Raw genomic sequence first — 19,656 nt, 5'->3', positions numbered from 1 at the left:
AATCCGGCATTTTGAAAAATATTACTTAAAAAAAAATTGGAAGCTGTCTTTAATTTTTGTTTTAAAGTATCTTCTTTAAAAATGTGTCATTTTCAGCTTGATCACTTGGTTGTTTTGTACATTAAAAGCCAATGAAATTGACATTTAACGAAGACTTTATATTGCACAGGTTTTAGAATTACTTCTTGCCTTCTGTTCAGTGACTCAGCTGCGCCACGTCCTCACTCAGATGATATTTGAACAGTCTCCATCTGGCAACACCATTCTGGGAAGCCGTTCTAAATGTTTAGAACCTACAGTGGCTCTACTTCGTTGGTCAAGCCAACCTCTGGATGGGTCAGAAAACTGTTCCATTTTAGCCTTGGATTTGTTCAAGGAAATATTCGAGGTAATATAATAATAGACAAATTGACTTTTCCATTTAATGATTCTCAGTGAACAGTTTACTTTCAAAAACATCCACAATAAACTAATTGTTTATACACTTTAGGAAAACATTTAGCTAGCTCCCTTTCTTTCAGCTACTGAATTTCCTTTTTTTGGGCAAAGTCAGGAACATTGTGTTTTCTTTTTTTGCACTGAATAGCTTATATATACTCCTTTCAGTGTAATAAGTAAAAGTATTTGCTGAGATTTTACAGCTTGTTGTCTACCTGTACTTCTTGCAGTAGTCACATTCTGTTCCTCCATCTTGGTAGATACTGTCTGCTGTCTTTATTAGCCTATTGAGTGGACTAATATAGGAACATTGGATTCAGTCACAAAGATGCAGTGGAACATGTCAGACACTGCTAGGCACTTGGGATATAGACAAAAATTCTTTCCCTAGAGGCCATTACATTCTGGTTTATTATACTGTCTAGCTCACTTAGCATTCTGTGCTATTGTCCCTGTTTTTGTACTCATTCTGCCTACCACAGTATCTTCTTAGAGTATTTCCCTCATGACTGGATCCTATGCACAAACAAAAATGCATATGAATGATTAAATATATTCGTCAAAGATAATTCACAAATTATTCTGTTTTATGTTGGTCTTAACTGTTAATCAGTTTTAGCATTTTAAAAAAGTCTTCAAGATTCTGATGGAAATTATTCGTGATTGTAATGTATTAAGACCAGTGATAGTTATTTAATTATTGTAATTGCACTTAGCAAATTCAGGATTCTTGTTTTCAAATCATGGACACAATCACTGGGAAAGTCTTGTTTGCAGTTAAGTAGCTTAAAACCTTATTGTTCCATTTAAGAAAAAGGTCATCATAGCCATCTAAACTGGATAAAAGGGTAGGTTTTAAATAGGAGGCACAGGTCAATTAAATATTGAAGTAATTATAAGAGATTTGATGAGAATGTTGCTGCTCGGTGATGACTCTGCGTTCTGCATTCCATCTTTATTTTTCATCACTGGTGGTGGTTAACTCTCCAGGACGTTGTAGATACTGCTAACTGTTCCTCAGCTGACCGTTTCGTGACCCTTCTGCTGCCTACAATCCTTGATCAACTTCAGTTCACGGAACAAAATCTAGATGAAGCCTTATTAAAAAAAAAATGTGAAAGGATGGTCAAGGCCACTGAAGTTTTGTTAAATATCCTTTACTGTTAAAACATGGAAACTAGCCATTCATTTTTTTCCTAGCATTACTTTTACTGCAATTTTGTCTTTGTTTGTAAATGTGTCACGTCTCATACTTGTGTATCAATTCAGGATTATTGATTTGGAGTTTAAACTATAGAACTAATTCTCAATGAGGAGTCTATGAAGAAGTCCAGAATTTTTTCCCTTATTTTTCTAGTAAAACTTATAAACTAAAGAATATTTCATAATTTTTAACTTTTTAAACTTGATTTGTACATTTTTACTGCAATTTGAGATTAAGAGATACATTCTAAAATAACTGCTTTATTACTCTCTAATCCTAATTGCTTTCTCTGGATGATTTGTGGGGTCATCACTGGTTCAATATATCAGAGAATAAACAAACATTGGTAGAGTTGTTAGTATTTTAGCTTATATTCTAATTTTTACTGAAAGTTAAAGCCTCTAGAAATATTTTAATAAAGATGATATACTAGGTTATAAAAAAAGACACATATTATCAAGACAATTTCATTCATTACAAAAAAAGAAAACCTTGAGTTCAATTAGTGTCACGGCCTAACTTTTGTATTCAGGTTTTCTTAGGTCTTTTCTTGTGTTTGCTCTTTTCTTTTAGATCAGTTAATTCTAAGTCTTTTGAAGCCCAAGTCCCATTTTTTAAAATATTTCATTAATGCGTTTTTATTATTATCAACAAGAAGCCTTTATATCTCAACCAGATCTTTTATCTTTACCTGGTCAAGTTTCCTTATATCTCAGCAGTACGAATTTGCTCAACTTCGCCCTGCCCTAGAGCAAATTCCACATCTATTTACTCTCTTCTCAGAGTTACTGCTCCTTAATTTTCCTCTTCCCTACAGCAGTGATTCTCAATCCTGATTATGTATTAGAATTACCTAAAGAACATTTTAAAAATCCTGACACCTGAACCTTACTTCCAGCAATTCTAACTTGATTGGAGTAATCTAGAGCCCTGGTGTGTGGGCAGTGGGGAGATTGTGATTGATTGATCAAACTACCCACATTATTCTAACATGCAGCTAAAGTTGAAAACCACTGCTATAGAGACACATTATTTTGCTTGATTGTTGATATCTATCTGTAATATATGCAGGCCTCAGAATTGGTACTGTTTTGAGCCAAATTTGACACTTTTTAAATGATACTCAAGTTAACTTATAATATTACAAAATAGGAAAAAATAACTTCCCTTACTTCATCAAATATTGAACCACTGTAATAAGCTTCTAAGAAAATACTAACATCCAGCAGAGTAACAGACATGGTGTCAGTCCCATCTCTTGCCACTTACCAATCACTTAAATGCTCTAAGCTTTAGTTTCCTAATCTGTCATTGAGCTAATGTAACAATGATTATATGGAAGTGCAGTGACAAGATAATTTGTATGGAATCACTCTAAATACTGTAAAGTGCTATACAAATATAAAGTTTTTTTTGAGAATTTTTTGTTTGCATTCCTTAACAAAACTTACCTCTGTGTGGAGATGATTCTCTAAAAATGCATGTTGCAAAAACTCTGACTACTATCAAATGTACCACTTTGATAGAACAACAATTTACATACGGCAAGATTGATCTGGGGTTTGGAACAAAGGTAGCAGATTCTGAATTGTGGTGAGTATATAAAATCCAAATGGCAAAATGGTAATACCAAACATAATAAAAATCAAAAGATCTAGTGATTCTCTCCTCTTGAAGGGTAATCCTTGGGTATGCACTATTAACTCAAGGTGTAGCAGGGAATTAATAAGGTTTTCGTAATTTTTAAAAAATTCATTCAATTCATAGATTACATGCCTTGAAGAAAGGATAATCTTAACATCCGTGATTTGTTTTTCATTGTTTAGGTTTGTTTTGTGTTTTAATTTTTGATTATCCTGAAGTGTCTTTCATAGTTCTTTTCTGGAGGTTCTTTCTGACATTGCCTCAGTAATTTTATGTTTTAAACAAAAAAGCATGAAAAAACAGAAGGTCATTTTTTTTATTACCAGGAAATCAGTTACTACTGAAGGTTTCCTACTAACAAAGACAGTTCTTTTCCTAAGCATGTAAAGACTTATGGTTTAAAGGTGAATTTTCACTGATAGTGATGAGAGAGATAGATTATTTTATCGCTCCTTTTCCGCATGAATTAAGTCCATTAACAAATCTTTATTGAGGACCTGAACGCTAGACATTGATTTGTTCCAATTTCCATAAATGACATAATTGTCAATAACTGTGCTCCTCAAGAACAAGGATTAGTTTTTTTTTTTTACTTTTTTATACTCCTTTTGTGGTATGAGTCTAAGAACATGGCTTAGTATAATTTATTTGATAAATGTAAGGTATTCTGTATTACTTAAGGTTGCCCTTTATTGATATTCCAGTGAAAAAGCTAAAATTAAGTAGGTCATTTTGCTGATGCTGCTGGTAATTTGGCTCAGAAAGTGGAAGCTCAGTGGTATTTGAAATTAGAAAAAGAAAACACTGTCTGAATTTAGACTGTTAATGCCAATTTGTTCTTTTGGGGGGTTGGGTTATAAGGATGCTGGTCTCTGTTATATTTTTACTTCTCAAAAGAAACAATACTTTATCTTCCTGAGGTTTAAAAACAAAAGTGTTGGTTTTTTCAGAATTTCTGTAAAATTATGGACAGAAATAAAGTTCTAAGCAACTTTTTGGTTATCTAATTTAAATATTTATTTTTAAGCAAACTTGCTGCTGATGTAGTTTTGAAAACTCTTGATTTGATGAACAGACTTAAACAGTTGGTTCCTGGTATGGAAGTAAGCTTCTATAAAATCCTTCAGGTGAGTGTAAACTCTTCAAAGATTGAAGTTTATTCATACATAAATGCTTCCTAAGTGTGAGCTTCTGTTTTAATATTTTGAGGTTTAGAAAGTGTTTCTCTTAGAATTGGCTGTCAGAAGAGAGTTAATTGCCTTAAGTAGCTATTATATTCCCAGTACATGGTAATTTTACATAGTTTTGCAGGAATTGAACATAAATGCTTGTGACTGTAATGTACAGGGTGTTCATGATAGTAGAGCTTCTTCAGCCTTTTTCCTTTCTTGTGCCATACTTTAGGTTTCTTCGTTTATTTCTAATAGCACTGCAGTGAAGGGGAAGTGGTATTTGTTTTGAAGTTTTTGTTTTTGGTTGGGATTGATGATGTAGAGTGTAAAGGGGATAAGGGACATATCTGGAAGAAAAGGACATGATTGTGAGTGATAGTAAGACCAGAGAGGGTATGCAGAGAATAGTCGACTCACGAATTTTGATGATGGTAGCTGAATAAGAGTTCTAATGTTTACCTTGATAGCCACAAAAACTGACTTAAAATAGATACTTAGCAAACATGTGTGAATTGAGTTACTATAAAAAACAAAGATGGTTCTGGTCTGTTTAGACAGGGTAGAAGCCAAAACTGAAACCTTATATAGGAGCCCCTTGTACACTTTGGAGAGCATAATGCTGAAGAGATGGGCTTCAGATGTTGACTCCACCAGTCAGTCAAGTCAGTGCAGACTTGAGCAAGCTATTTCACTTGTCTGAGCTCTAGCTTCCTTAACTACAGAATGAAAATAATGAATTCCCCTCCATGGGAGCAGTTATGAAGGGTTACAATAAGGGTTATGGAGATAAAGCCCAGCTTTTTTTTTTTTTTTTTTTTTTTTTTAAGATTTTATTTATTTGACAGAGAGAGATCACAAGTAGGCAGAGAGGAAGGGAAGCAGGCTCCCCGCCGAGCAGAGAGCCCGATGTGGGGCTCGATCCCCACATGATTACTGGGATCGTAACCTGAGACGAAAGCAGAGGCTTTAACCCACTGAGCCACCCAGGTGCCCCTAAAGCCCAGCTTTTAACATGGTTCTGTGGCATAAGATTATACTTGAGTACTTACAAGACCCTCAACATTGTAAAATGTAGATAACTATAAAGGATTCATATTTTAATATTTTTTCTCTGTTAACAACTTTAAAAATTGGGTCAAACTGATTTTGTGTCAATTAGGAAATGTTTTTCAGAATAAATGATTTGGAGCTTACAGTACTAATGTAAAATATTTACTGACATGAAGGACTTATGTGTTAAGTATAATTGTTTCAGTGACAAAATTAGAATTTTTCTAGTTAATTTGAGTTTTACTTTTTTTTTACTTTAATTAGAAATGATTATTTTTTTCTTACAGTCAGATTTTCTTTTAAAGGTAGCTAGAAAAATAAAACAATAATTCAAAACATCAGTCAGTTGTGATCATATTTTAAATTCATCATAATATGTAAGATGTGATTTTCATAGGTACAACAAAACTTTTGCCAGATTTTTTTAAAGCTAGTGTTCATATTGACTGCAAAGATAATTATAACAAAGTAAAGGCTAATGAATACATTCAAACAGCAGATAGAAACCTTTCAGAATTTGCCTGGAATTATTTTATGGTTTAGCTCTGTTTACTCACCTTGCTTTAAAAATCTTGACATTATTTATTCTTTGTGCCTGTTGTTTTTTGGTTTCTTGATTTGCTTAGGATCCACGTCTGATTACTCCCTTGGCTTTTGCTTTAACATCAGATAATAGAGAACAAGTACAGTCTGGACTGGGAATATTATTGGAAGCTGCTCCACTACCAGATTTTCCTGCTTTAGTGTGAGTTGTAGTCATTTGCAGTATATCTCTTGTGGTCCTGGAATATTCTGCTATGTTTCTTTAATAGTCTTCAATATAGATAGATTAGAAAATTTGTGAATCAGAGACTTCATTATATAACAGTTGGTAATTTTTCAAGTGATTAAAAGAGAATTTGATTTCAGTAACTGAAAAGACCAGGTGTATACTCAGGGAAAAGCTAGCTTCAGGTGGGTTAAATGTTTTCCAGGCACTATGCCTCTCTGTCTCTTACTTCCTCCATTTGGCATAATAGCTTCTGGACTATGCTTATATCTTACCAGTTTAGTTCTTACATAGAATGAGCTTTCCCTGTGTCAGCTATACTCAAAAAAAAAAAAAAAAAAAGACTTTTAGATTAGATATGAGGAAGAACTTCTTCAGCTTAAGGGTTTGCCAGAGGATAAGATGGGAAACTGCTCTAAAAGATTAAACACTTAATAAACAACATGGCTTTTAGAACTAAAAAACAACCAACAAAAACAAAACAGGAAAGAAAACAAAGAGCTTCTCTTCCCAGTTACTTAAATAAGTATTTTTTTTTTTTTTAAGATTTTATTTATTTATTTGAGAGAATGAGAGAGAACATGAGAGGAGAGAGGTTCGGGGGAGAAGCAGACGCCCTCCTGAGCAGGGAGCTGAATGTGGGACTCGATCCTGGGACTCCAGGATCATGACCTGAGCTGACCTGACCCAGGTGCCCTGTTTAAATAAACCTAAGCATCACTTTCGTGACCGAATCTGGGTCATTTGCCAATGAAGGACCTTGGCAGATAACAAGGGTTCAACTGGGAGAACTACATGAAGTGAAAGTTAATTTGGGGGCAGTGGGAGGATTTAAAAAGAAAAAAATTTTGTGCTTTTATCAGAAAGTTGAATAGATAGTGGCCAGGCGGAATTGCCCACTATTCTCATTGATTTCAATCATTAGGAGAGTATTTGCTATTTTTCTGTTGTTAAAGATTTTATTTATTTGAGAGAGCGAGAGAGAGCATGCGCAGAAGTGGGGGGAGGGGCAGGAAGAAACAGGCTCCCTACTGAACTAGGAGCCCCTGACATGGGGAGACATGGGGCTCCATCCCAGGACACTGGGATCATGACCTGAACCAAAAGCAGATGCTTAACTGACTGAGCCAGGAGTCCCTCTGCTATTTCTTTTAACTGACTTAGAAACTTATTTTTCAGAATTAATAATTTAGTCATAAATTAAGAGATTAAGAACTGTGGAGAACAAGACCTAGAGACCACATAATCAAAATTCTCTTCATTGTAAATATTTTTAAACAAATGGACAGGTAGGGAGTTTCTCAAGTTAAAATCTGGAAATGATCTGTGAAGCTGCTTCATTTTGTGGTGGCTTGGTTGTTCCAGTTGTGGTAATCTGACATAAAGGAAAGCCCCTGTGTTTCAGAACGGAATGCTTCAGCTTCACTGAAAGTGGGAGTCTCATCCTCTGTCCCTGTATATGAGATCTTCCTACAATTTCTTTGTATCTTGGCTGCCCCTATCTTACTGGTGTTACATAATTTTCTCCGTAGAAAATATGTCAGGTGTTCATTTATTTTATTTATGTCTTTTTATGCCTTTGTTTATATCATCTTAGTTTAATAAGGTAAATTTATATGTTGGATGGGTGGGTGGGTACATAAATAGGTTTTTTGGTGTATGTTTCCATCTGGTGAGGGCCAAGTATGTGCCAGGCCCTCTTCTAGTCATTTTAGATATTGCAGTAAATTAGACTGGGGACCTTTGTCATATGGTTTACATTCCAGTTGGGAGACAAGTTAAAAAAAATTAAGTTTCATAATGTGCATGTCAGTATGGGTATAAGGGGCTCTCTGAGAAAGTGAATTTGTGCTGAGACCTGATGATAAGATGGAGCCAACTCTATACAGATCTGGTGGGAAGAATATTCTAGTAAAGGAACAGCTCATTCAAAGACCCTGTGGCAGGAACAAGACATGATAAATGGGGCAGAATGGGAGTCAGGTTAGTGAGAGATTCTGAGTGAGAAAGGGTAAGAATGAAGGACATAGGTGAAGGACAGGTGATGTTGCCCATGGTAAGAAGGATGTTCTTACCAACAGCAATAACATTGTACTTAAGTTTAACAAATAATTCATACTTACAGACTAGTTCTAATGTCTCCAGAAAAGAGGTGAGATCGTCATTATAAAGGATTGAAAGTAGAAAAGCATTTACTTGACAATATTTAGGGTATTTTCCAAAATGTGGCTTCATCATAGACTCCAAGATTATTTCAAAAATATTTGAAGGCTTATATTCCCAAAAAATATACATTCTAAATATTCTCTAATTCTATGCTAACTACCCTTTCCTCTATTTTTTTTTTAAGATTTTATTTATTTATTTGACAGAGAGAGCACACAAGTAGGCAGAGAGGCAGACAGAGAGGGGGAAGCAGGTTCCCCGCCAAGCAGAGAGCCCGATGCGGGGCTAAATCCCAGGTCCCTGAGATTCTGACCTGAGCTGAAGGCAGAAACTTAACCCTAGGCACCCTCCTCTATTTTTTTTTTTTTTTTTTAAGATTTTATTTATTGAGAGTGTGTGGTACAAGTGGGGTGGGGGGAGCAGACAGAGAGGGAGAGAGACAATCTCAAGCTAGTACGAAGCCCATGGCAGGGCTCTTTCTCACGACCCTGAGATCATGATCTAGGCTGAAATCAAGAGTTGAACCCTCAACTGACTGAGCCACCCAGGCTCTCCTTCCACTATTTTTTTGTAATTCATCCATCCATTCATTCATTCTTTCTTTCTTTCTTCCTATTCAGACTTGGAGAAAGTATAGCAGCAAACAATGCCTATAGACAACAGGAAACAGAACATATGCCCAGGAGAATGCCCTTGCAATCACTAAATCACAGTCTTCCAACATCAGTAAAATGTTTAACTCCTCCACTTTTGAAAGCTAGAGTTCCAGGATTGAACATTGAGGAACTAATAGAGAAACTTCAGGCTGGAATGGTGGTGAGTGGTAAATAGCCATTATAAATGGGATTCTGCCTGGTACATACCAACTAAATATCACTCCTGATTATAACATTTATTTAAATAACTTCAGAGGCCTATTTGATCAATGAAACCTTATCTTTTAATATGAAAATAACAATATTCTAGAAAGTTTGGAAAGAAAAAAATTAGCCATAAAATTCCCACATTTTAACACCATTTTTCCCCCAGTCTTCCCCAGTTAGTCCACCCTCATCCTCTCTGTCCCTCTGTTTAAGAAATATATCCCATAAGCATATCAAGTCCTACCCAGATACTCTTCTGCAATAGCCAGGTTAATGAAATGTTTGTGAACTGCCTAACACAGGATTAATTTTACTTTGTTACTCATTAAGTTTTAATGATTTGGTTTCACACTGGCATTTATTTTTTTTATTGTGTTGAGTGTTAAAATTTTCTGATTTTTGACTGTTGTATTAAAACTTAGGTAAAGGAACAGATTAATGATGTGAGAATATCTGACATAATGGATGTATATGAGATGAAACTGTCCACATTAGCCGTGAGTACAAGCTTATTTTAACTATATATAACAGTTGAGCTTTAATAGATGTTTTTCTGGTAAGTGATAAAGATAAATGGTTTGTCTTCTTACAGTCCAAAGAAAGCAGGCTACAAGATCTTTTGGAAGCAAAAGCTCTAGCCCTTGCACAGGCTGATAGACTGATTGCTCAATATCGCTGTCAAAGAACTCAAGCTGAGACAGAGGTGTGTACAATATAAAGACTTATCTGATATGTAGAAAAATAAATGAAGCAGAACATGTACAAAACTTTAGTTTTATTTTTGTTAGTGTTTGAAGTAAACTGTTCTCAGCATTTGACTACTCCCTCCATCTTGAAACCCTTCCCCCTTTAATTTTGGTCACCCCAATATCTTCTGATTTTCTTTCTATGCTAATGGATATTCTTTTCGTATATCCTTTAGGGACTTCTCTTCCTCCATTCAACCCTTAAATGTTGGGTTTTCCTGGCATTATGTTCTAAGTCCTTTGCCCTTCCTTAAATAGTCCAGGGATTCAGTCATTATCAGAATGTTAATGCTACCAGTTTTATATGCTGAGCCCAGATACTTTCCACTAGACATTAATGCTTCCTGTATAGCTCTTTTTAAATATATAGCAAATACTTCCCATTCAGGGGGCGCCTGGGTGGCTCAGTGGGTTAAGCCGCTGCCTTTGGCTCCGGTCGTGATCTCGGAGTCCTGGGATCGAGGCCCGCATCGGGCTCTCTGCTCAGCAGGGAGCCTGCTTCCTCCTCTCTCTCTGCCTGCCTCTCTGCCTGCTTGTGATCTCTCTGTCAAATAAATAAATAAAATCTTAAAAAAAAAAAAAAAAAAAACTTCCCATTCAGTATGACCAGTCCTGAACGCATCACCCATTTCAAAAATTTACTTTTTTATATATTCAATCTTGTTCTGAAGAGTTCCAGACAAAAATCCTGGAAATCATACAGTTTACTTCCTACAATTAGCCATTCACCAAATCCAGTTGATTCTACTTTCTAAATATTACCTTTTTCCGCCTTGTTTCTTCTTGCTACTATTTGCTACAGGTCAAATTCTTTTCATTTTTTACATGAATCATAGCAGAGCCTTCAGTTAGTTTTTTTACCTTCAGTCTGGAGCCCTCTTTCACCCACCCTCTACGTGCATCCCAAGTCATCTTTTTGTATTTGGTTCCACCCTCCCTGGTTCCCCTACAGTGATTTCTGAGGCTGTAATCTGATTTTATTGCTTCTGTGGTATATACCCTGCAGTGGCTTACCATTTCACTCAGCAGATGATTTTAAATTCCTTAGTTTGGCACGCAGGATTCTAAAACTACTTTCATTCCGCATCTCCTTGCATTTCTATGCATTCTCTGTAATCACCTCCATCAGATTACTTTGCAGTTGCTTATGCAGTTCTGTTGCTTTGCGGTTACTTGACATACTCAGGTTTCCCTGTCCTTGTATTTGCTCTTACATGTCTAGAACACCTTTTCCTCTTTCTCTGCCTAACTCCTAATAATCCTTCATATTTTAGCTTAAATACTTCCATTTCTTAGGAAGCTGTCTCTTGTCTTCTCCTTCCCATACATGTGAAAATTATACAACCCTGCTCCCCACCCTTGATGTCCGAGACAGTTTCGGTATCTCCAGGCCCCAGCAAGCACAGTACTTGGCACATGGTAGGTGCTCAGAAAGTCTGACATTGTGCTGTGTGCACATATACACACAATGTGTACATTAGGAGTGAGAGCTTACTTCAGTAATATGAAATTCCTAGCAAATACAAACAGAGTCTCAACAGTTTGATATCATTTATGATGAACTGTAATAAAGTCATTGGATTTTTGAGAGGTATTAAAGTCAGTGACACATAAAATACCTTTAGAGTCTTCTCAGAGTACTCATATTTGAAAAAATATGAATAAATATAACCATATATTTTCCTTTTCTTCTTTTGATGTGGATTCATTTGTCTTAACAATCTATTGGATTTATCATAAATTTCAACAAAGAAAATTAGTGATATTAAAATCATTTTGTCCTCTTCCTTCCCATAGCATATTCTTATATTCTATGTCTGTTGGACATGTCTTGCATTTTATTGGAGAATTTAATGTTTTATCTGTTTTACTGGAAAGGTTTCTTATAAAAATAACACTAAATAATGGGGTATTACTGCTTTATAGACTGTCAAAAAAAAGAGAAGGGCTCAGGTTTTTATCTGGCATTTCAAAATAAGAGTATTTTTCAGGCTAAAGGATGTTGGGGGGGAGTTCACTTCTCATTCTAGTGTTCTGTTTCTTTAATGTTTCATGTCACAAATACTTTCATATTAATTTAGGCTGTATTCCCTGATTGTGCTAGCTTAATTTTAAGTGTTGCTTAAATATCTGTGATACAGTTAAGATCTTATTTTTAATATCTACCTGAAATGGGAAAGCTGATTTGTGTAAACTTTATGGTTTAGTGTTGATGGCTAGCCCCAGGGACCACACATACCCTTTTAATTAAGTACAGAATGTAGACCTATTTTCTTGTTATAATTGTGCTAATTTCTGTGAGTCTGGTCATACCGAGATTATTCTAGTCAGGACAATCTCTTAAGTAAAAAAAATGTAACAGTGTTAGATTTATTAGAAATAGTTAATTAATAAGTGTATGTGACTAATAAAACTTTATGTAACCAAATAGATGCTACCCTATTAGATATTTGGTAAATCTTTTAAATTGTAGAAACTGAGCAAACAATACACGTGGAAGTAGAAAAGTCTGTGTTCTGTTTGATTTTGTTTTAGGCACGGACACTTGCTGGTATGTTGAGAGAAGTTGAGAGAAAAAATGAAGAGCTTGGTGTGTTGCTAAAGGCACAGCAGGTTGAATCAGAAAGAGCCCAGAGTGATATTGAGCATCTCTTCCAACATAATAGGAAATTAGAGTCTGTGGCTGAAGAACATGAAATACTGACAAAATCCTACATGGAACTTGTTCAGAGGTAAATTAATAAAGTAAAATTTTCTGTGTAAAGTTGGGAGTCTAGAATGAACACACAGTATTTCCTTTCTGTGGTGCTAAAATCCTTTTGTAAACGTTCACATATTCTGATAATTCCATAAATTAAGTAGTTGACAAGAAACTTACATCACAGGTAAATGAAGTATTGTTTACTCAAACTTAGGATCAAAGTCAGAAATAGAATACAGGTTTCTTTGTTTCTCTCCAGTTGACACTGCTTCTTTCTTGTATTCATGCAGTCCTCAGTCACCTGGGGTTTTAGCACCACAAGAACAAGTTGATCTGCTTTGTTCACTGACAAACCCCTAGGGCCTGCAGCAGTACTCAGTACACAGGCATTCCATAAATGTTAAAGGACCTTAGTTGTCATAATTTGTGTTAAGTTGAGCCATATGAATTGGCCATTTCTGCACATCAAATGTGTTGAATATGAACAATTTCATATTCAATTGAACATATTCAATTTCCAGTCTCATAACATGGGAATTCAGGTGTTAGTGTTTAAAACGTCTCTCAGTTTGTAGTCATTATTTCTCCTTAATGTCACTGAATATGGTTTACTTATATATGTGACTTTATCTGTGAAATAAATTCTTAACGGGTGAATTGTTGGGTGAAAGGATATGTGCTCTTGGGTTTTTGATGGATTGACAAGTTTCCTTTCAAAAAGGCTACACTAACTTAACATGCCTACTAACAAAATACGAGACTGATCATGCTTTCCTCCTTTGTCATGCTTTCCTCCTTTTAATCTTTTAGGTCAATTTTAAAACTGAGATATAAAGAAGACCCGGAACAATTACAGATTTTCTACCAAACAATAAAAATTAAAATATTCCAGTTAACTTGTTCTTTTTTTAATTTATAATTTAACATTGATTAAGATTTGAAAAAATCTTCTATCTATGCTATTGATACAGAGATCTAGAAAATTTTAACTCTGTAAGATCCATATGCTTATTTGCCAATCAATAAAAATGAAAGGTGGAAAACGTATAGCATCTAGAAAATTTGTGACATTAAAATTTCCTAAACAGGATATTTTCTCCCAGCAGTAACTTTCTCCAAAATCTGTTGTAGGCAGCCCTGGTAGAGTGAACTATTGGTGTTAAGTTAGGATGTGAGAAAAAGTAATAAGCATTGGTCCCACAGAAATACGGGGTTTCTGGGAACCACGGGAACTTCCCATTGATGTTCCAGATAGTGAGTGAGGGGCCAAGAGGTAAATCTCCTGCCTTCTGGGGCCAGATAGTAACAAATAATGAAGTTGGCTGGGGAAAGAAAGGTCATCGCTAAATGGTAGGGACTATCTAAAGGCATTCAGATTCAGAATTATAAAAACGACATGGGACAGATAAAACACTTCTAGGCAAATTTGGCCAGTGCTACCAGTTTGTACTTAGTGAAGTAAAAAGGACATTTTATGCCTAAAATACTTGGGCATCAAAGTATCACTTTAGAAAGTATTTCTGTGTGTACTTTGCTAGTAAACTAAGCAGAACTGTTAGATGCAGAGCTCTGAAGAGGCCAGTGAAGTTTAGTATCCTCAACTACATCATTAATTTGACATTTTTAATTAAACATACATTATGCCCAAGAGGCTAACAATAGCAGATTTAAGTTTTATTTTTTAATAAACTACATCCTTTTACAGAAGTTTTTAAAAATTTTCTGGATCTAACTATGAAAATAACTATAATATATATAGCAAATTATGTAGAGCAATATTATCCATAAATATGAGGTAAATGCCCTGCACTTTTCCTTTTTATAGTAAATATTACCTCCTAAGTCAGCCAAAATACATCTTTAATGTCTTTTAGAGTTAACCTTTCTTTATGTCCTGCTTGTTCATGACATTCTTCTTCAGTGTATGCAGTTTGGTTTGATGAGATAATAAAAGACACTGTTTCTTTTTTCCATTAAATGTTTGCCTCCCTAAAAATATCAACTCATTTTGTCTTTTCAGGAATGAAACCAATGAAAAGAAGAATAAAGATTTGCAGATGACATGTGATTCTCTGAATAAACAAATTGAGACAGTGAAAAAGTTGAATGAGTCATTCAAGCAACAAAATGAAAAGTAAAATCTCTAGTTCTTAATTCTAATTATTTTGGATTTTTTAAAAACAGTGATTCTCTTTATACAGAGCATTGTTTTTTACAGATAAAGTTAATAGAATTACCACTTATTTTAGATATAAAATACATATTTGACAAAATGTAAGGTAATTACTCTTCTTATTAATTTGCTCTTAAAATACTTGTTGGAAAGAAAAAGAAATGAAATACTTCCTTGATGTGTTCTTCTATATTTTTTTTATAACTTCAGAACTATTGCCCAATTAATAGAGAAAGAAGAACAGAGAAAAGAAGTACAGAACCAACTAGTAGACAGAGAATGTAAGCTAGCAAGTAAGTAACTTCTTATTTAATACATTGTCTATATTTTTTAACGTTATCTTATGTTGGTAGAAAAATCAAAGCATGATTTATTTTCTACTTCTCTCCCTTTTTTAAGCTTAAATCACATTTTAAATAGCTTTCCTTTTCTTGCCATAACATTTTACGGAATAGTTTAGTTAGATTGATAAATTGAAAAAGCAGTATTTTTTTTTTTAATCTGGGAATTAGAGGAAAGGACTGTCTTTTCAAAAGAAAGAAAGAGTTTTAAAAGAACATAACAGCAGGTGGCAGTGCTAGGTAACTTTTAGTTACCAGCTTCTAATGGCAGTAGCTCTGAAATGATCCACAAAAAACATTTTTGTTCTAATTCACTTACCTTAGACATCTGCCTATATAATTTTTTATACTTTTTTATATCTTTCTAACCCTTGATCTATGAGTATTGTCTTTCCTCTCATAACTATACATACAATATCAGGGACAGAGGAAGAGGGAAAGACGTGGAGATTTGGCATTTTCTGTAGAATACTGGCCTACAGGAAGAGTTTCATGGTATTTTTCTATTCATCAAAACTGTAGAACTTTTATTTTCAACAAGGCGTTTCTTCATCTTCCCAGTTGTCGTTCTTTTGCTCTAATTACATAGTGGCTGATTAACCTTTTCAGGGTAACATCAGTATGCAACCTCTAACCATATAGCTGACTGTTTGTCTGTTTTAAGATTTACAACAAAAAACAAAAGTACAAGAAGAAAAAATTAAAATCTTGCAAAAAGAAAGGGAAGATAAGGAAGAAACCATTGATATCCTTAGAAAGGAATTAAATAGAACAGAACAGATAAGAAAAGAACTGAGCATTAAGGTAAGAATCTGTTGAGTTCTCATTGGTAGTAGATGAATAAGTCTGATTTTGTAGAAAAGGTGAATTTGGGTAAATTAAAGTTCTGGTTCTTAAGTAATTTTATTTAGAAGATATTACAGTCTCAGAATTGACAGTTTTTTAGTAAAGGCTCTCTCGAAATGTGAAAACCTGATTTCCTAAAATCATGAAAAACCTATTAAATATATATCGTGTACCAGCACTTACTGCTTTTTAGTGGGCAAAGAATACATGAAGGGGTTCCCAGATCTGAATGTCACATACAGGTGGCTGTGTTTGGCTGCCTCTCCCAGCTTTTAGGGAAAGGAATAATAATAGTAGTTGATATTTGTTAAGAACTTTATAATTTGCCAAGAACTCTGAAACATTTTTCTTAATCCTCTTCTTAACAAATATATTAATATATAAGTATCAAATGTTTTCAACCTACAAATGAAACTGAGTTTTGAGTTACTGAGGGTCTGTCACAAAGCTAATTATTCAGTATTCTGAATCTAAGTCCACTGTTCATTCCACTTTATCATGGTTGTTTGTGTGTGTTAGCTATGAATAGCACTTTCTGGCCCAGCTGCTACTAGAAAGATGAGAACACACCAGGATTAAATGACCACTTGAACAACTACAGAGCACAAGTGACAGAAGAGGCATAAAATCTAATGCCACGTTTACCGATTTCCTGGTTCTCCTTTAATGTGGTCATCTTAATAGTGATTCTAAATTGTGATGGGTACTGTTTTCTGCAAAATTTCAGCTGCTAATATTGACTTAAAAAGACAAATTGAATGTGTCTTTCCAATTTGTATTATATTGTTTAATAATTATTTATCTTAAGCTTACCATAAAATTTAATTGACTAAAATATAATACATATTTGTAATGTGTCTTTTGACATAGTTGTTTTACAAGTGAAAAATAGGACATCTTAAAATATCTGTGAAAGGAAGATATACTAAGTTTGTTTTCCTTGATTCCTTCCTTCCCCTACCCCCAATTCCTAGGCTTCCTCCCTAGAGGTTCAAAAGGCCCAATTAGAAGGTCGTTTGGAAGAGAAAGAGTCACTGGTGAAACTTCAGCAAGAGGAGTTGAACAAACACTCTCATATGATAGCAATGATCCACAGTTTAAGTGGTGGAAAAATAAGTCCAGAAACTGTGAATCTCAGTATATAGATATTACATATTTATCTTCCGGGGGAGGTGTGGTAGGAAAGGTAATTTGTGACTCCAGAACAATAGCAAATTATTATCTAATTATTAATTTAGTAAAGAATCTGATCTGATAAATATTTTTATTTGGTCTTAAAAGTTTTTTGGTTTCTGGCTTTTCATTGCTTAAAGCTTTCTTTGGTTCTTATATTAGAACATATTGACCTCCATTATTGTTTCTCTAAGGCTTTTCCCTTTTCCTTAGTTGCTTTCCACTCCTTTCTGCTTTTTAATTTATTCTCATTTGTGATTAGATATCAAAATCAAACTTTCTTGATGTAACAATCCTAAAGATTAAGAAATTGAAAATAGTTATTAGTATAAAAAGAGAAAGTGTGGCATTGCCTGCAAAGTTTTTCTCTAAATAGCACAAAAGATAATTTGGTAACTTTAAAATAATTTTATTTTAAAATGCAATTTAAAATGCAGTAAGATATACGGTATAAGTTCTAAATTTGAAAAAAATGCATGAGTAGTTAGAGAAATAATGTGAAAAAATTAGAAAATATCAGATGTGTTAAATGAATACATTGTGACATTTAAAAAGTGATAATTTGTAGAATTATTTGAGATAGCCTTAGTTTTTTTTTTTTTTTAAATGTACCATGTTGGTCTGCCCATATCATTTCTAATCAATTAAGAATTTCTTTTGATTTGCACCAGGATGACTTGGATTCCACAACTGCTACATATTCAGACATTTATTATTTGTTAATTCAAATGTGAATTGCATTTAATATATTGTCTTTGTTTAAATAGTTTTTAATTTGGCCATTTAATTTTAAAGCATGGGTTGAATATCCTTATTCATGTATTTTTTTAATACAAGGGAATTTTTCAGTACTTTTCATTTGAATCAAATGGTGTAAGTAGTGTTTAAGAAGAGTTTTTATATTAATATTTTAGTTTATTTTATTGCTAGTTTCCAACCATTTTGCTTTGTGTTTTCTTCCCTGTTTGTATCTTCATGTGACTTAAGTGAACTTAGATTTACTTCTATTTTTCAACTATAGTGTATCTGAATTTATGTTTAGGAATTAGACATATTTTCAGAATTTGCTAATTATGTTAAGTATCGAACTGTCATAGTTTTATTATATACTTGAATACATTTTGTATATTTCTGCAAATTTTTTTGAAAAGCATTGTACAGAGTATCACATTTTAGATTGCTACTTGTTCTATAAGGGGTTTTTTGAAATTGCAGTCATTTTCAATTTTATATGAAAAAATATTTAAATGAGTAGATATGACTGAAGAACAAAAGGCTTTGTAAAATAAAACAAGAAGTTCTGAAAAATAAAGAAATGAACCAAAACCTGTAGGGAAAATCAAACTATCTATACAATGTAGACACTTTTAAGAAGACACTGAGCCTAGCCCTCTGCCCAGTAGAACTTCTTGTAATGTTGGAAATGTTCTATGATACACTGTCCAGTATCATAGCCTTTAGCCATAGGTGATTTTTGAGCACTTAAAATATGGTTAGTTCAACTGAAGAATTTAGATTTTAACTGCCATCCTGCTGGACAGTGCAGATCTAGTCCATTCTTGTAAGTATGCATTTATATAAAACACTCAATTTGCCTATTCTTGAAGATCTATGTAGACAGAGACTCCATATATTTGTTAGCAACCTTTTTTTTAATACAACAATTTTAATGTGTCATTCTTGATCTCTCTAAAGAGAAATAAATGTACTTTAGCTTTAAAGGTGAGTACTAATCAACATCCTCTTCATTTTTTTCTGTTTATCCTAGTCTGTCTCTTATAGCATCTTTCATATTGTCCCTTTTAGGCTTGTGTACCTCAGAGTAAACAGAGAGAGAGAGTGTGTGTGTGTGTGTGTGTGTGTGTGTATTTTCTTTTTTTTTAAACTTTAAGTTTGAGCCACACCATAAAGTTTTACAAATGATTTCTGTGTATCTATGTGTGTATGACCATTTCCTAATGGAGAAAGTAGAACTAAGTAAATGTATCATTATATTAGAATTTTTCAAATTCTCTAAAAATCTTGCTAGGAAGAGTTTGTTCAAGTGTACATTAGCACAGTTCCTTTCGCCATTTACATTTGCCACTTGACTAGATACAGACTTCTCTTAAAATTGGACTGATTGAAGTTTATTCTAAACTCTCTTTTTAATGTCAAGGCAAAAACAAATAATCATTAAAACTTAATGCTGTGAGGGCGCCTGGGTGGCTCAGTGGGTTAAGCCGTTGCCTTCGGCTCAGGTCATGATCTCAGGGTCCTGGGATCGAGTCCCACATCGGGCTCTCTGCTCAGCAGGGAGCCTGCTTCCGTCTCTCTCTCTCTGCCTGCCTCTCTGTCTACCTGTGATCTCTGTCAAATAAATAAATAAAA

At 34.1% G+C, this 19,656-nt stretch overlaps 1 protein-coding gene across 1 annotated transcript in view; it reads left to right on the top strand.

Moving 5' to 3' along the window:
• The window catches only part of CIP2A (cellular inhibitor of PP2A), a 34,234-nt gene extending 15,068 nt beyond the window's left edge, over positions 1 to 19,166 (top strand). The window contains exons 9-21 of the mRNA XM_047724024.1: positions 170 to 388; positions 1,429 to 1,588; positions 3,094 to 3,235; positions 4,314 to 4,413; positions 6,135 to 6,253; positions 9,064 to 9,259; positions 9,729 to 9,803; positions 9,899 to 10,009; positions 12,588 to 12,784; positions 14,774 to 14,887; positions 15,137 to 15,219; positions 15,932 to 16,071; positions 17,088 to 19,166. Of these exons, the coding sequence (XP_047579980.1) occupies positions 170 to 388; positions 1,429 to 1,588; positions 3,094 to 3,235; positions 4,314 to 4,413; positions 6,135 to 6,253; positions 9,064 to 9,259; positions 9,729 to 9,803; positions 9,899 to 10,009; positions 12,588 to 12,784; positions 14,774 to 14,887; positions 15,137 to 15,219; positions 15,932 to 16,071; positions 17,088 to 17,258 (1,827 nt within the window). The 3' untranslated portion in view covers positions 17,259 to 19,166. The remainder of the gene's footprint in view (positions 1 to 169; positions 389 to 1,428; positions 1,589 to 3,093; positions 3,236 to 4,313; positions 4,414 to 6,134; positions 6,254 to 9,063; positions 9,260 to 9,728; positions 9,804 to 9,898; positions 10,010 to 12,587; positions 12,785 to 14,773; positions 14,888 to 15,136; positions 15,220 to 15,931; positions 16,072 to 17,087) is intronic.
• Positions 19,167 to 19,656: the final 490 nt, after the last annotated feature.

This window comes from Lutra lutra, chromosome 1, assembly GCF_902655055.1.
Source record: "Lutra lutra chromosome 1, mLutLut1.2, whole genome shotgun sequence".
Classification (NCBI taxonomy): domain Eukaryota; kingdom Metazoa; phylum Chordata; class Mammalia; order Carnivora; family Mustelidae; genus Lutra; species Lutra lutra.
Note: the sequence above shows the minus strand (reverse complement) of the source record. Positions and strands in the feature narration are given on the sequence as shown.